General features: G+C 52.4%; 2 protein-coding genes across 4 annotated transcripts in view; one reads left to right on the forward strand and one right to left on the reverse strand.

Annotated features, from left to right (window-relative positions):
* The window catches only part of XRN2 (5'-3' exoribonuclease 2), a 32,304-nt gene extending 19,224 nt beyond the window's left edge, over nt 1-13,080 (forward strand). For all 3 annotated transcript variants that reach the window (XM_062490736.1, XM_062490737.1, XM_062490738.1), the window contains 6 exons: nt 3-71; nt 170-304; nt 1,123-1,250; nt 5,474-5,534; nt 9,348-9,486; nt 12,566-13,080. In XM_062490736.1, the coding sequence (XP_062346720.1) occupies nt 3-71; nt 170-304; nt 1,123-1,250; nt 5,474-5,534; nt 9,348-9,486; nt 12,566-12,622 (589 nt within the window). In that variant the 3' untranslated portion in view covers nt 12,623-13,080. The remainder of the gene's footprint in view (nt 1-2; nt 72-169; nt 305-1,122; nt 1,251-5,473; nt 5,535-9,347; nt 9,487-12,565) is intronic.
* A 2,548-nt stretch (nt 13,081-15,628) lies between these two features.
* On the reverse strand, nt 15,629-16,776 carry NKX2-4 (NK2 homeobox 4). Its single transcript, XM_062489519.1, has 2 exons — nt 16,416-16,776; nt 15,629-16,284 (listed from the first exon to the last, which is right to left on the reverse strand). The coding sequence occupies exons 1-2, from the start codon at nt 16,774-16,776 to the stop codon at nt 15,629-15,631; spliced, it is 1,017 nt and encodes a 338-aa protein (XP_062345503.1).
* Between the last annotated feature and the right edge of the window lie 327 nt (nt 16,777-17,103).

Genomic DNA, 17,103 nt, shown 5'->3' on the forward strand with positions numbered 1-17,103 from the left:
AGCATCTCATTCAAAGATCCACAATTTGCTGAAGACTTTGTTTTCAAGGCTACAGTGTTACCTGGGGCAAAGTAAGTGTCAGCTGCCAGCTTTCAAATCATTCAATTCTGATTTATCTATCTGAGTATTTGCTCTGTTAAGTACTTATGGAACTGTTCTTGCTGTTCAGGAAGCCTGCTCCAGTTCTGAAGCCAGGAGACTGGGAAAAAACCAACAATGATGGCAGGCCTTGGAGACCACAGCTTGGCTTTAACAGGGACAGGAAACTGGTGCATTTGGACCAGTCAGCGTTCAGAACCTTGGGGTAAGGCTGTAGATTTACTGCTGCCTTGCTGGGGTGACTGTGCCCTCCCTTTCCTTTTTAAATTAATAAAAAAGAAAGAAAGGGATGGGCATGGAGTGTCCAAGCTTAGGTGCTGGTTTTCCATGTTGGACACCTCAGCCTGTGATATTTAAATTCAATATTGCTGAAAACTGAACGTTACAGCAATTCTGCAGTAACGCCTTATTTGCTTTTTTCTTTTTTTTTTTTTTTGCCCTCCCAGATAGTTCTAAGTCACTTTACCATTGTTTGGTGTTTTTTAAAACTTGTTTGACGGGTGCTTCCTTGTAGTACAGAAGGTACAATGAGAATATTGTGCAGAAGTGATAATTAAGACAGCTAATGAAGACAGGAATGGCTTTTATGCTTTTATAAACAAAAAAAAAGCTTTAAAAATTAAATGGGTTTCCATAATGGGGAGTGCAAGGAGCCATGCATTTATCAGAGCCAGAGAAGAGAATGTTTTAAAGGAGAATGGCAAATAAGGTTGAACTCTGGAGTGTCTCCTTAGGAGGAGAAAATACCTTCTCCATTTTATGGCTCTGGGGGAGCTACAAGAAGGAAGAGCATCCCCTTTTAGGAAGGAGAAGCAGGGCTGCACTGGAGAACCCTTTTGCATGTCACAGTCACAATAAAAAGCAGAGCTGAGCATTTCCCCGGGAGCAGCTCCCCAGGCGTGTGTGTTGGGATGTGCCTGGCCCAGCAGAGAGGGAGGGGTGGGGTGGGCTGGGAGGCAGCTTTTCTTGGGAGATGGAGTTCAGCATCCTGACCTGCTCCCTGGCCATTTCTCCCCGTGGCAGGCACACGATGCCAAGGGACAGGGGCATGCCAGGGATGTACCCCAACGCTGTGCCGCTCGGAGCCTACGGCAGCCCCTACGCCCGGCCCCTCATGGGCAGCCAGCAGCAGATCCCCAAGCTGCTCTCAAGTAAGTGCCCTCTGCTTCCTGCTCCTCGCTGCTGGGTTGCTCCAGACATCTCTCTTTTTTTTTATTTCACTTGCTTACCTGTGCTGGAAATACGCTCTGGAAGGAAGAATTTTGGGAATGGGAAGGCAGAACTACCAGACAGGCATCGCAGTTTCAAGTTAATGTTTTCAAAAAGGGAGTACTTGTGTGGTTTTAGGAGCCTGTGCTGCTGTTCCTGCTGAGATCTGGTGTGTTGTGGGAACCACTCCAAAGTACTCTGTGTGTCCCACGTTCCTGGAGCTGATCCTGCCCAGGAGGCACTTCCCGAGCTCTCGTCCTCGTGGCACCCGAGCCCCTTGTGCTGAGCAGGCAGCACTCTGCAGGCAGATACCCCCTGTGCCACAGACTGGTTCAGACTGAGGAGGCTTGGAGCTGCTGCTGGAGGAGAAATCCCAGTCCATCTGTTGGCCTTGGAAAACTGGTGGCTTTCCTTGACATCCCTCCCCCTTGGAGCCGTCCCCAGGGGCTATTCTGCAGGTGTGCCTGGCAAACCTCAAAGCAATTGGCTGGGCTTTTCCTCCCTCCTCTCTCTGCTGCTTTTTCCAGGAGGCAGGGGTTGCTGTGCTGCTGTAGTGTGGAGCAGCAGGGAGAGGAGCCAGGTGGAGCTGCCTCGAGGAGGCTCCTTCACCGTGCAGGGTCCTGTGCCAGCCGCGCTCTCCGGAGCCGCTCCCTGGTGCTCTGCTTCCGTGGGACACGCTGCAGACATCTTCTCTGGCACTTCACTGCATTGTGTTCCTCCTCCTCTTCTGCTGAGATTCCGACCTGCCCTAGGGGATGAGACTTAAACTCTAATTAACTTCTCGTTTGCACTGGTTGGGCGTGAAGTCTTTGCAGCTGATTACCGGGGCGCTTGACTTAGTTTGGAGATTGTTGCTTTCAGTGCCTCTTATTTGGGGCTTGAGGACAGCTCATGTCCATCAGCAGGGTGGATCAAACGGCCTTGAGGGCTGTGTTGCTCCCTAGAACCATTCCCAAAACCCATCCTGCTGCCTGGCTGGAGGGTCAGGTCCCAGCCCAGCCCACCCGGGACTGTTAATGCCAAGTGAAGCGCATGTGCCTCAACTCCTCTACTACCAGCTAGAGTCAGGTTTGATTAAACCCTTGTTGGTTTTCTAACAAAAAGGATTTCTCTTGGGATCTGCCTTTGGGATGTTCACGTGACCTAAGATTGTAATCCATCCTGAATTAGAGGTTGTGTGGGTCTGGTGCCGAGCAGAGCTGTGAAGGTGAGTGTTGGATCCCAGAACTCTGGGGTTTTTGGGGCACAAGTACCACCATTACAGGTGAAGAATATCAGCAGCTCCCCAGATCCCACTGCAGTGAGGCTCTTGCTGAGGGAGCAGTCTGTCTGCACAGTGTGGTTGGGAATTCAGGAGCACTTGGGCTGATTACCCCCAGCGACGTTGTTCCTGGAGTCCCCAGAGGTGTCCCTAGATCTGGCAGCACAGCCATCTTATTCCCTTTTGCAGTCACCCCTTCTGTCCCTGAGTGTTTCCATCAAAGCACCGGCACCTTCAACTGGAAAAGTGAATTAGGAGAAGTGGGAAGGCCTCTTGGATGACACAAGGTCCTCTCCAACGGCCAAGCTGTCTTCCTCAGCCATACCATTGTGAGAGAGCTGCGCTGTGCTGGGAAGCACCCAGACCCCACATGTTCCTGGAAATCTACATCTGATGTGGTCAAAACCCCTACATTCAGTGGGACTGATGCAGAGCAGCTTTTCACTTGCCTTGTGCTGTTTTCATACAAATACTGCAGTAAAATCAGCCCCCGAAGGACGACGCGGTCAAGCTGGGAGCCATCTCCTCCTCAAGAGCCTCAAGGCTGGGGGTGTTCCTTACCGGTGCTCCCTGATTTGCCTTGGATGTACCAATTTTCAGCTGATGAATAATTGTCTGTGCTGATAACTTGGGGAGTCAAGTGCAGGGTGGCAGCGCTCTGGGAATGGCAGGTTTGGTTCCCGCAACGCAGGACATCTGATTTATGACTCGTGTGGCAGGCAGTAAACTTGTCAATTAGATGCCTTGAAAAAGCGATTTTGATTAGTGCAATCAGTAAATAGAAAATCTTTTCTTTGATTGCCACCCTGATTAGATAAATCATTACTCAAGGAGCTGCTAGAGAAGGCAGTTTCTTTGGCCTTATAGCTCTGGGAAATGCCTAAGTTTTGCAGCGTAAGGAAAAAGTTAATTGTCATTCCTTCTTCCGTTTTGTACCTTTCTGAAGTGCAATTCACTCCTCCAGACCCTCTCCCTTCAAGGTTGGTCCGTCAGCCATACAAATGAATGGGGGGGGCTTTAAATGTTTTGATGATGATTTCATTGAAGTCTGGCTTAAACCGAGCTGCAGAAGGGTGTGGTTACAGCAGCAGAGCTGGGTCCTCGCTCCCGTGTAGGGGAAGGGTCTGGAAACAAGATGTTGCCCATGTTTCTGTGATGCTGCTGTCTGTGAAACTTGGAAATGATCAGAAACAGAGAGTCATTTTAGGATATTTTTGATTGAAAGTTGTGACGCTTGGGAGCCATCCCCAACTTTTTAAGATATTTTAAGCTCCAGTTGGAAAATTGCACGTTTTCCTCTAAAGCAGCATTGTGGGTTCCATTGCCCTCCCCTTGTATGTCAAAATAAACATTGTGTGGTTGCAGCCTGTTCAGGCATGGAAAAGCTCTTGAGATTCCCAGGCTGATGAATGGGGAAGTGCCACTTCCCCACCCTCAGTCCTGGTCTGCTTCAGGCTGGAAATGGGCTGGGAAAGAGGAGCTGAGGAGCACTGGCTGGTAACTCTGCATGGGGGGTGGGGTGGGGGGCTTGATGTAGTTTTGTGTACAGGTGTAAAGCTGTATAAATAACCCTGCATAGGGGATAAATGAAGAATTATGGGCTGGATTGGCTTTGCCTAGCACGCTCCCAGGACAAGAGCAGGGCTGCTGGGGCTGCGAATTTATTTGGTGTTCTCTTCGTTTGGGCTGTGACAGACAGCCCAGCCAGAGCTAGGAGAGAGGCACAGACTTATTTATTTTCTGTTTCCCCAAGGGAGGCCAGGCTTCCATGTCTTGGCCCCTGGCAGCGTGGCAGGGTGTCCGTGTGCCGGCCATTATCCAGCTGCTGGAACCAGCTGTTGGAATTAGGTCACACTTGAAGGCCATTGAAAGCCATCAAAGGTGTCAGTGAAACTGGAGCTTTTGATTGACGCTGGCCCCGAGTGCTGGGGGCTGCCTGGGTGCTATTGAGGAGCTGCTGCTTTTATCCTGTTTGCTGACCAGGTTATTTAGAAGGACAACAAGCGTTTAATTGCGGGCCCTGTTAAAGCAGCGTTGCTCCTGCCTGGCCTTTGTGCAGGGCTGGTTTGGGTGGCACAAACAATGGGCGGGTGGGTGGTCTCCTGCACGCCAGCACTGGGGCTCTGGCCAAGGTTTTACTCAAAAAGGCTGAATTCAGTCTGATTCCATTATCTGAGACATCGTTAATAGGTTTTTATTAGTGTGTTATCACTACCCACGGTAACTTTTAAATGCACCTTTGCTTATCTTTAGTGATAATGTGCTTATATTTTATTTTAATGAAGTCTTTATGCTTTACATCCTAAATATAACTGCATTTACTTAAATAAAACAGAATCATCCACTTTATTCCCTACCCTGGCCGTTGTTTTAGATGCCTTCATGGAATAACTTAGCCCAGTCAGAGGGAAACTGGCCCATATTTTGACTTTGACGTCTTTGTTGGCCGCAGACATGGAGTGTAGTGGTAACACAGTGGTGGGTGTGCATTTGAGTGCCTGTATCTTTTATATAGTGATGAATGTCCTGGCAAGAGATACAAATATTAAATGGAGTTGTTAGGGTGACAGACAAGGTTTTGCATCCTCAAAAATTCAAGAGGAGACAACTGCGAAGCATCTGAGCACTAACCACCGCTATCTCTAGAACTAAAATTCATAATTCTCTTTTGTGAAGATTACTGGACGGGCTGGAGCCAAAAAAAGTTGCCTTTTCTCAGCTGACAGTAGGACTCTGTCCAAGGCAGCAGCAGGAAGCCATGACTTGGAGTGTGTTTGTGGCACATCCAGCCTGAGCTTTGCTGTTTGGCTTCCCAGAAACAGCTCTGGGACACGCAGAGGAGCGAGCACAGCTCGTGGCTTGTTCTTGCTCTCTCTTATTTTGCCGTCTGGTTTTGCTTTCCAGATCTCCGGCCCCAGGAGTCCTGGCGAGGCCCCACGCCCTTGTTCCAGCAGACACCACAAAGGTAAGGCAGGAGGGATGTGGAACGTGCCCAGGAGGGTGGATTGGGCTCTGCCAGCCTGCCCAGCGTTTGCTTTTCCCTCCTCTGTTTGGAATATTGTGGTTTAAAAATGTGGAAGTGGTGCTGTGTGGTAGGTTTTTTGAGTTAATTAATGTCCGTGATTTATTGATGTTTTGAGAGCCCACTGCGTGGTGTTCATCCTTTAAAAGGCTCGAGGACTTGGTATTAAAAAAAAAGGAGGGAAAAACACTTTCCATTAAAAATTCAGGCTTCAAAATTAACTTTACTGTTGGTGCTTTGGTACCGTTCTTGGTTCTTTGGCCTTTATCTTATTGAAGCTTTTGAGATACTACGAAATTGAACACAGAGAGCTTAAAACTGCATTAGATTTTGGACAGGCTAAACAAATTTCTTTTTAGGAGGGCTGTGGAGCTTAATGAGGCATAACTAATGGTGTTCCACTTTTATCATTCCTGTGCCTCAGCCGCAGCATTAGCACAGACCAGCCATTGATTCTTGCTACAAACCTCTTCAAGTCCTAATCAGCTTCTTTGGTACAAGTTTTTCAGGCCTGACAAGCCCATTGTAGGGCAGTGTCACTGTAGGTCAGTAGTTATTAGTTGCCACTGAAAACAGTTTCTTTAACTACTTAAGGCTGAACTGAATTAAATGCAGAAGGGACTCAGAGAAGGATTATGGAATCCACAGCCCAATAAGTGCCATCAAATGGAAGGAATGTGACATGGTTTGATAATCAGGGATGTTTTACATGTGTCCCCTCATTGATGGCTTGTGTGTCCTCTGGTGGGGTGGGCTCAATAAACCCAGGCTACCTGTGGCAGTTATGAATAATGACATTTATTTATGTTCATGGACGAGGGAGAGAAGTTGCTGCTCCAAGGCCCAGCTTTTTTTTTCTCCCCCCCCCCCCCCATTGGGTTTATTTGCAAACATTTCACCATTTCACCATTGAAAATACGGGCTTTGGGGGAATTTACTGAGCTCTCTACAGTCACTTTCCATGGCAACCATTTTGATCCCCACTGAAGTAAGCCTGGCTCCCTTGCCCTGTGCCTCATCTGTGTGGAATATCGTAAGGCAAGATTCATTCATAATGCAAACTTTAATACTGCCTGGGCCATGGGAGTTGCCACTCCCACCCCTTAATTAAATCCAATTTATATACTTTTATTTGTGAAGGACTGCTGCAGGTCTGTCACTTGTCGCTGCCTTCCCTTTGTTACACCGTGCAGGGTTTATGAAAAGCTGGGCCAGCCCTGAGGATATGTAGTTTTGCCATGTTCTTGGAAGGCTTTGGATTTGGGGAGCAGATCAAACGTGCTTAGGACTGATGTTTAGTTGCTGTGCAGAGACTTAAGCACGAGGTTAAACACTTGGTGCAGGAAAAAGCATCTGAACCTGTTGAAGGCATTTTGGGTTTTCCATTCTTTCCCTGGGAGCTGCTGGCTCCCCAAACTGCTGCCCCCTCAATAGCAGCCAGGGATTTTTGCTCAGGGAACCCAGGGAGCTGAGGGAGAGGCCACCCTGTGGGGTGGGGTGGGTGGGTAGGGGGCTGGCACATCCTGGATTCCCCTCTCCAAGTGAGCCCTGTCTTTGCCAGCTGTGCTGTTTCAGGGATGGAGTGAGTGGTGCAGCAGGGAAAAAAAACAGGAGTATAAAACTGCTTCTCCACAATCCAGACATTCCTGTCTCCTGTGTAGGATTTTTGATTTTAAAACACTGGTGTGCAGCAGGGAAACTGAATTTTGGGGTCCCTCTCTTATGTCTTGACATTCCTGGGTATTGCAGAGGTCCTTGTTGTGCTCTTGAGCCAGTCCAGGGTTTATAGAGAGAGATTGGGCACATGGAAATGTGTCATCTGCTTAAACAGATCTTTTCTGCTTAGCCTATTCATGGGAATCATTTCCAAAGACTGGAATGTTTTCCTGTTTAAATTCTCCTGAATTTAGCTGACCTGGTTGAATGTGTTTGGGTTGATGTAACTCTGTGGGTAACTGTGGCCCCTGGGGTGCTCCCAGTGGCACAGTTCCTTTTTTTTTGGTTACAGCCTTGCTGTGTACATATCTCCACCCTCATTGATTTAAATCACCTATCAATGCCCCAACAAAGCAGTGATGTTAGTGGTGTTGTGTTTGATTTGTTACATATCCCAGCTTCTTCTTTAACTTTAAAAGTTAAACTTTTAAGCAGTTTAAAAAGTTTAAACTCCATGCCAAATAAATATTAATGTCAAAAGAAGTTTGTGTCAAACTTCCCCATTCCAGGCATGGAGCAATGTTGGCCTGTGAGCCTCAGTCATATTTATCATATTTAGCACTTGTTGTAGAGGCAGAATGATTGTTAATGAAAGCCCCGGAGTTGGGATGTATAGGTAATTCCCAATAGTTTTCCTTATGGCTGAGCAGTGTATTTGTCCTGGAAGAGTCTGCTGTTTTCTGGGAATCATGAAAGGGAAAAAAAGTTAGTTCTCAAAGTAGTTAATCAAAAGAAGTGAACCAAGTATGAACTTAGTTAATTCCAAGTATGAACTTAGAATGTTGATTTTTGAGAGTTTAGTCCCCACAAACATGGAGTGCTCTTAGCTTTAACTACAGCATGGCTCCTTCTGAGGAGTGGTGTGTAGTGCAGCAGGTAAACCTGGGGTGCAGAGTTCCTGCTCTGCTGTTCCCATCCCAGACCTGGGGTGCAGAGTTCCTGCTCTGCTGTTCCCATCCCAGACCTGGGGTGCAGAGTTCCTGCTCTGCTGTTCCCATCCCAGACCTGGGGTGCAGAGTTCCTGCTCTGCTGTTCCCATCCCAGACCTGGGGTGCAGAGTTCCTGCTCTGCTGTTCCCATCCCAGACCTGGGGTGCAGAGTTCCTGCTCTGCTGTTCCCATCCCAGACCTGGGGTGCAGAGTTCCTGCTCTCTCCCCATCTCCTCCAGCCTGTCCTTGCTCTGCTCAGTCAAGTCCCTCTTGGCAGAAGTCAGGAAGGATTAGCTCTCATCTACTCTCCGTGTTTATCCCTCACAATCTCTTGCAGGACCCACCTGCTCTGAATCCTTTAAGGAATTGTCCCTCAGCCGTGCTCAGCTGTAACAATCAGAGCATTTCCCTAAATATTTTGAATCAAACAATATTGGACGTGTTCTACCTGTTGCTGTCTAATTGTGACTTTGGAATAGGTACTTGAGGGAAACGAAAACATTTCTTGCTGTGGGTAATCCGGGATGGCAAACTGGGCCATAATGGATGTCGGATCTGCGTTCCCATATAAACTGTACACCAAATGTCAGTCAGCCCGTGCCAATTAGTGCTTATGTTGCTAGGTCACCGTGGTCAATTGAAAACAGCATCAATAGAACTTGAAAAGGTTTCTTCCCGATCAGACCTCCTGACATATTGAGCAGAATAATGGATGGGAAAAAGCAGCCAAGGCCCCTACCCTAGATTCCGAACGCTCGCAGTAAGAATTCATTTGCAACCTGCAATTAACTGGGAAGAATGGGCTCCCAGAAAGAGTCTGGGCGTTCAGAGAAGAAAGCCCCTGGCTCCCATGTGGCACATGTTTACTCCTGGGGTGCTGGGGAGCCCTTGGGCTGGCCCTGCAGGGAGAGGTGCAAGGAAACCTTCCCGGGGAAATTGGAAGGGAGCGGCCAGCAACGCTGCCCTTAGGACGGTTTGGGGAGATATTCCCTGCTCCTGGTTCCTCCCCAGCACTTGGCTGTCCGTGCTCAGCTGGGAGACAAAGCCAGGAGTGGGGGGTGTGTGCTGTGGAGCTCTCTGGTTCCCACCACGGTGCTCTCTCCTCGCGCAGGACCGCCGGAACCGCTCCTCTGCTCGCCTGGAACCGCATGCTGCAGTCCCCAAACCAATTCCAGCCAGCTCAGTACCAGGGGCTGGGACCCATGGCGTACCCACAGAGACCTGAGGACCGCATGGACAGGGGCAGACAGGTAGGTAGGAGAGCAGGGCCCCAGCAAGGCTTCCCCCTCCCGTGGCTGTGCAGAGGGAGCCTGGCACAGGCAGGTGTTGTGAGCTGGTTTCCGTGTCCCTGTGTCAGCCCGCTGCACCGCAATGCCCCTGCCAGGACTGCCCCAGCAGTGTCCACTAACACCCCTCAGACGTGGTCACATTACTCCTGCACCCTGAGGCAAGCACGCCCTCCAGCCTGACTTCCACAAGGAATTCTGCCCAGTGCACCTTTTGGGTTCTCCCCGGCACGTTTGGAATGTAGATTCTTACAGCTTACCCCAATTTCTCCACTCGAGTGTTTATTGAGTTATTTCTCTGAGCTGAAACACTACTTAATGCAAATGTTGGGTTCTCGGAGCCAGAGGAATGGATATGTTAAAAGGAAACAAGCAAACGTGAGACAACCACCTCATCCAAAATTACAGGTGACTCGGTCAGCAGTTCATGAAAATGCCACGGAGTGAAAATGCTGCTTGAAAAGCAGCAGGTGACTCTGCTTAGGGAATTATCTTGGGGGGACGTGATACCAGTAAAACATGATCTGCATACGCTGTTGTACCAGAACTCTGGGTATTTACACTGCTGAACACTCATTTTAAATACTTTTCACATATCTAGGTTGAACTCTAGTTCTGCTGCTGTGTGGGGAGGTCAGAGGTGTGGGAAGTTTAGTGACCAGTCCCAGGGAAGAGGAAGTGACAACCCCATTTGCCCCATCCTTTATATGGAAATTAAGGCACACACTGTTGGAAATGTGCCTTCTGCTGGGGCCTGATTCAGCTCAGGACAAGTCACTTTTTAGTCACTCCTAGTTTTAATTTTCTTCCTCCCAGCCTGCCCACCTGCCTAGCATCCAGATGTGGATCCTATCAATGCACCTCTTCCAAAGTTCAAATGTATTTCAGAGAGCCATTGGTCGCGACTGGAGTCAGAACTCAACAACGTGGGTTATAATGGAGGGAAATAATGGGCCCTAAGCCTTGACCCAACCAGTGGAGCTCTAAAATACATTTTAACTTTGGATGAGGTGCATTGATAGGATCAGATTTCAGAAATGTTTCATTTTGTGGTTTACCCAAAACCCCAGAGCCAGAAGAATAAGTGTCTGGTTGCACTAATCCGTAGCAGGGGCTGCTCTGCTCCCAGGGAAAAATAGGGGGAGGGTCCTTGTGCCGCTGGAGTCTGGGCAGGGTTTAATTAGTCTGGGAAAGGACACTTGGAAAAGTCTGCTCTGCCCTTCATCCCTGGTAGGATACACTTGCTAAAGGAATCTGAGCTTGGAGCACTTCATTCCCAGCCTTACACCGTGGTGCCCAGCAGCTGGAATTGTGAGGGGGAACAGGAATGGTTTCTCAGCAGGGTTTGCAGTGGGGGCCTAGGGGGTGTCCCAGTTAATTCCTACTTGGAAAGCCCTTGGAGCCCTGTGGACATGCACAGCCTGGGTCATGGTGTGGTCTTGCCCAAAGTAGAATTCCCCTGGTGCTGGCATGGACCCACCTACGGCTGCGGGAAACGTTAAAACCCAGCGGTGACAGCCCTTCTGGTTTTTATTCACATGGATGATGAGTTCATGATTAAATCTTCTGGCTCCAGTGGATTTTCTTCCTGAAGAAATTCCCTTTGCAGTTGTGCTGCTACTGTTTATCTGCTTTTAATTTTAATGTTTTGCTGGGTTTTTTTTTGTTCCTGTTCTTGTTGTTTTTAAATGAACTTTCAGATGTCATTATTACCTCGAGGCTGAGTGAAATGAGAAAGTACCTGAAAGGGTTTAGGGTGCCAGCCTAATCATTGAATCCGGCTTCGCTGCCTGAAAATTTCAAAGCTTTAAAGCCTTGAAAAGGGATTCAAGTGGAAGTGGTGACACGAAGCAGCATAAATAATTATCTTTGGGCCCTTTCACCTCTGAATTCTTTTTTTACAGCGTACAGAACATGGTCTGAAGAGGTTAATAAACGCGCTGCCGCGGAGTGCTTACAAAATTAATGCAGCTGCCATGGATCTGGGGGGCTCCCTGCGAGTGGGGCTTTGCTGCCTTCCAGCTCTCCCAGAGAACCACAGAATGAGCTGGCTGGGCTGGTGCAGGTGTTGGGCTGGAGTTTCATTCCAGCCCGGAGCATCAGCGGCTGGTCCCGCACCTCCGCATTGTCCTTCCCAGCTTGAGGGTTTGGGAGGGGGTTTTTTAAGGGCTGTAGCCGACTTGGTTCCTGTTTTAATTGAGCTCATCAAGTCTGGAAACAAGCCTTCCCTGCAGGGGCAGGCTGCAGGAGCCTCCCTGGCAGGTCTGCTCGCCGGCTCCAAGGTTTCCGTGGTTATCCTGGCTGCCGTGGGCTGCCACAGGGAGGGATTCCTCTTTGGAAGGAAGGAAAGGAAAGGAAGCCCCTTTTTCTCTCCACACCAAAAATCCCCGGGTAAAGAGCAAACCAAGCCTGTAGCTGGTGTTGGTGCATCACCTTGAATTAACTTGCTGGTCTCTGCAACGTACTGGATTTGGAAATCACTTTAAATGCTTCGGGGAGGGCCTCTGAAATTTTCCTATGGATTTTTTTCCCCGGATACTTGATGTACCAAACATTTGAATTTAAGTACAAATCTACATCTAATTTGGAGTCATTTCCAAAGCGCGATTTGGATCTCTTTGACCTCTTATTAAAGCTGGAACGACTGCTGGAAAACACCACTTCTGCAACAACCGCAGTTCCAGGGTTTTTTTTCCTTAAAATACTTCTGTGCAAAAATGCCCCACGGATCCAGCATTTGTCCCTGTTCTGCAGTCGGAGCGCAGCAGAAGCATCATGAGGGGGAAATCCCTGGCTGGGGGTGGACTTATTTTATTTATTTATAAATATGGATTTATATGGATTTATTTATTTTATTTATCCGCCCAGCCCGTGTTTTTGAGAGACTTCCCCAGCCAGAGGAGGGGATGTTCAGCCCTGCCCCTGGACGCAGAGGATGTTTTGTCCCCGTTCCGTTCCGTGTGGCGCCTGGAGCTCGCCCCTCTTGTTTACCCGTGCTGCTAATCCCAAAAATAAATGCTTGCTTTTGTTTGTTTGTTTGCAGGCGTATGGCCCCGGGAGGCCCTACCCGCTCCCACCAGGAAGGTACAGCTGGAATTAGCTCCTGCCTCCTGTCTGTTTTTTAAAACATGGAAAACGTCCGGGTTTTTTTGCTTATTTGTTCTTTTTATTATTATGTGTGGGGTGAGGGGGGGAGGAAGAAGGAAAGGAAAAAAATGAAGTTGTTAAGCACCATCCCTGTAGTTTTTAAAGCGACGCCTGTTTTAAACGTGCACATTTCCTACGGACCCGATGCTGAATTTTTGGAAGGGACTGGGAAGAGCGGGAGCGTCCACGTTGTCATCCTGTGCCTGCCGCTCTGAGCTCCAAACACACACAAGAGCCTGAGAACAGGCACGGAGGTGAAAAGAATGCCCAGAAATGGGATTTTAGGAACTCCTGGGGCAGACCCAGCGGGCAGCCGGCGGCGCTGAAAGACGAGGCTCTCACTGCTCCTCCAGTTCCTCGCAGAGAGAAGGAGATTTTTGGACTCTGAAGTAAAAACATTTTGACTTTTAATGCCGTGTGCCTGTTTCTGGCGTGGGTTTAGTCGTGATGGGGGCTGTGGGTTTGTCTGTTTGATCCCTAATTTAAAATAGCTGTCAAGGGCAGAGATTCCATTCCTTTTTAGCACTCTTTCTAGGGATGTTTCTGTGTGAGTGTACCAAATCAGTAAATATTTTTATTTGCTTTATAAAGTAGCTTTTGAAATTCTAAGCCGTGGCGTGTGGTTGATTTCCAGCTCCCTCCAGAGCCTGCTTGTATCCTTTACCTGCGTGCACACTTTCCTCTTGATTTATTGGAAAATAATTCAAATAATTCCACCCAGCCCTCTAGCACTTAAAAGCTTTGTTTCATTAAAAATAAAAAAGAAAATGAGGAGATCATCCAGTTTAGCTTTCCCTTTGGACTTTTCCATTAAATCCAGGTATTGTGTAAATCAGTAAAGTTCCCAGCCCTGCTCTTGCCCCAGCTCCTTTGGTGCTCCCTTCTTTCCAAACATCCAGGTGTGGTGTTAATCACCAGCAGCAAGGGGGAGAGCCCAGAGAGGAGTCCCGTGTAGCCTTGGAAGGAAGAAATCATCAACCTGGATTGATTATTTTCAAGTGATGGAGGGTGGAGCAGAATCCTTCATTGTGATGCGGTGTTCCCGGGGCTGGGAGCCGCCAGCCCTCCCTCCCCAGGGCCTTGTCCCGAGGCCGAGAAAAACGGGGGCTCATGAAGAGCCATTTTGCTTTTCCAGCAGGACGAAACCAGCTCTGAGGGCGAGTTTCCAGGGGAATGGGCTGGAGGAAAGAGTGGAGTTGTTCACCTACGTTCTAAAGGCGAATGGACAGAACGTGGCTGCTGGTGGCTTTGTCCCTCGCCACCATTTTTTGGGGCAGAAGAACAAGGCTGGGTAAATATCCTGGGCGGCTGCTGTGGGAAAGGCTCATCCCTTTGCCCAGCCCTTCACCCCCTGGCAGTGTGATCCTGAGTGGAGCCAGCCTGGGCCCTGGGAGCGATGCTGGGAGCAGCGTGCTGGCCCGGGGGCTTCCATTCCTCAGCTCTGGCTGGGATGCAGGACAGCCCTCCTGAGGCTCGGCTTTGGCTGCTGGGACACCTGGGACAGTATCCCTGTGGAACTCCTCAGGCTTCTCTGCCGATAAATCTTTTTTTTTTTTTTTTTTTTCCAGGCTGGAGCCGAGCCTGACCTATCCCCTTGGACTTAACGGAATTTGAGGGGGAAACCACTCAGCAGGCCGGGCTGGGTCCCACCCCAGACACTGAGCCTTTTCCCGTGGGAAACGGGAAAACTCAACAGGGAGGAATTCTCCCTCATGGAAAGGGGAGGGAGCCGGAGGGGCACCTGCCGGGAGAGGAAGGTGGAGGTCCCCTTCCCCTCCCGGCTCCCGCATGGGGCGTGGGAAGGGGTCTGGGAGTTGCTCTGTGGTCTTGCAGAGGCAAAAATCCCGATTTTCCACCTCAGAATCGTTCCTTCATGGCACGACCGGGAGTGGAGCCGCCCTCGGGGTTCAGCGGGTGCTCCAAGGATGGGGGAGCCTGGCAGAAGCAGGGAGGGCATGGAATTAAATCCTTGGCAGCCGAGAGGGAGGCAGGAAAAAGGGGATTTTGAGGTTGTCCTTCCGTCCGTACACCGAGAACGAAGCAGCCGACTCGTGAGAACAAGGCTTCCTTTTATTGTTTCAAATAAAATTAAAATTAAAAATGAAAGAAAGAAAGAAAGAAAGAAAGAAAGAAAGAAAGAAAGAAAGAAAGAAAGAAAGAAAGAAAGAAAAGAAAGAAAAGAAAGAAAGAAAAGAAAAAAAAAATTGCCGGAGCGTCCCGAGGCGCGTTTCCCGACGTGCGGGAGGAATTTCCTCGGGAAGCGGCGCGGGGATAAAACAAACCCCGCTCCGGCCGCGGCGGGGCCCGATCCCGGCGGGAAGCGGGGTCCAGCCCCGGGAATCCCCGGGCTCTCCGCCACCTCCGCACGGCTCTGAGCCCGTCGGGAGATGAGCCAAGAGCCGGGGCTTGAGGCGGCTCCGCCGCCCCGTCCACGCACGGGCATTCCTCAGCTGCGCGATGTTGAATAACAACAACGAGAAAAACGGGGCTTTGCCCTGAAATCCGAGCGCTCCGGGGCTCTCCTGCCACGGCTCCCGCCTCCCCCGAGCTGCGGCTCAATTTACCTCGGGTGGGGATAAGAGCGGAACGGCGCAGCGACATTGATTCGGCCGAGAGGAGCTGCGCTTCCGAGGGTTTTGCTGTGCCGGGGCTGCGCTGCCGCCGGGGAGCGGGGCCGAGCCCCAGCGGAGCCCTCGGCTGCCCCCGCCCCGTCGGGAGGAGCCCTCGGTGGCCGGGACGCGGACACGCGTGCACGCCGACACTCGCACGCGTTCACACCCTCGCTCACGCTCAGCGCTGCCGTCGGGGCCGCTCGTCCAAAAAACCGGAGAGACTTAAAAAAAAAAAACTGGAAGGGAGGCCAGGAGAGGACCGGGAGCGGGGCGGCCGTCGGCGATCCCCGCGGGCACCGAGCCGAGGAGCGGGGCTGTCGGGGGAGGACACACACGGGACGCACCGATTACCACGTCCTGCCGTAGAGCAGGTTTGGGCTGACCATGCCGCCGTTGTAGTCGACGCCGGCCGAGTCCAGGGGGGCCAGGGGGGCCACGGGGCCGTGCAGAGCCGGCGGGCTGGGCGACAGCTCCTCCAGGTCGGCCGCCTGCCCCAGCGAGCCGGGGTGCGGGTGCGCGGCGGGGGCGGCGGCGGCGGGGGCCGCGGGGACGGCGGGCCCGGGGCCCGGGGTGCCGCTGCCCGGCGGCGGGCAGGGTTTGCCGTCCTTTACCAGCACCGGCACGGCCACGCGGCGCGGCGAGGGCTGCTGGCACAGGCCAGCGCCGCCGCCGCCGCCGCCGTCGGGGTGCAGCTGCTGGGCGGCCGCCTTGTCCTTAGCCTGGCGCTTCATCTTGTAGCGGTGGTTCTGGAACCAGATCTTCACTTGCGTGGGGGTCAGGTGGATCAGGCTGGCCAGGTGCTCCCGCTCCGGCGCCGACAGGTACTTCTGCTGCTTGAAGCGCCGCTCCAGCTCGTAGACCTGCGCCTGGGAGAAGAGCACCCTCCTCTTCCTCCGCGGCGCCGCGTGCAGCGGCACGATGGCCTTGGCGCCCTCGGCGATGCCGCTCAGGCCGCCCATGCCGGCCACGTTCATCCCCGCCGACGGCCCCATGAACCTGGAGACTGAGCGGCACCGGCGGCTCAGCGCCGGCCGCCGCCCGCCCCGTCGGGGCCGCGGCTCCCCCCGCTCCCGGCCGCCCCTTCTTCCTCCTCCTCCTCCTCCGCCGCCGCCGCGCCCCCACGCCCGCACTTACTGCTGGAGTAGCGGGGGTCGCCGCCGGGCCCGTACCAGCCGCCGCCCGCCGCCCCGCCGCCCCGCATCCCCTCGGGGTAGGCGGGCAGCTCGCCCACGTTGCCCAGCCCGCCGTTGCAGTAGCCCCCGACGGCGCCGTGCGGGAACTGCGACACGCCGTGGGGCATGTGGTAGGCGGCCGCGCCCGCCGGAACGTGCTGAGGGACGGCGGAGGGGGGCACGGGCGCCTGGCGGTACGGCCCGAGGGGCGCGCCCAGCCCGCCTGCCCCGTCCATGCCGCCGAACTTCTTGTAGCTTTCCTCCATCGGGCTGAGGATGTCGGTGACCGAGAAAGGCGTCGTGTGCTTGGGGCTCAGCGACATGACGGGGCGGGCCGGGCCGGGCCGGGCCGGGCCGGGCGCTGCCGCCGGCACCGGCGAGCCGTCCGCGGCGGCGGCCACCAGCCCCGGGCGCCGGTAGCTCGCCGGTTCTTTTAGCCCGGCGCCGGGTTTACGCCAGACGCGGGGGGGCGGAGCGGCGGCGGGCGGCCCCGGCCCCTCCCCGCCTCCCGCCGGCCCTCGGCCCCGGCCCCCTCCTCCCGGCCATTGTCCTGCGCCCGCCCGACGGCTCTTAAGCCCGGCCACCCCGGGGCAGCGCCGGAGCGGCTCCGAGCGGCCCCGGCCCCGGCCCCGCCGCCCTCTCCCGTAAGT

The sequence above is a fragment of the Cinclus cinclus genome, chromosome 3 (genome assembly GCF_963662255.1).
Source record: "Cinclus cinclus chromosome 3, bCinCin1.1, whole genome shotgun sequence".
In the NCBI taxonomy this organism is placed as follows: domain Eukaryota; kingdom Metazoa; phylum Chordata; class Aves; order Passeriformes; family Cinclidae; genus Cinclus; species Cinclus cinclus.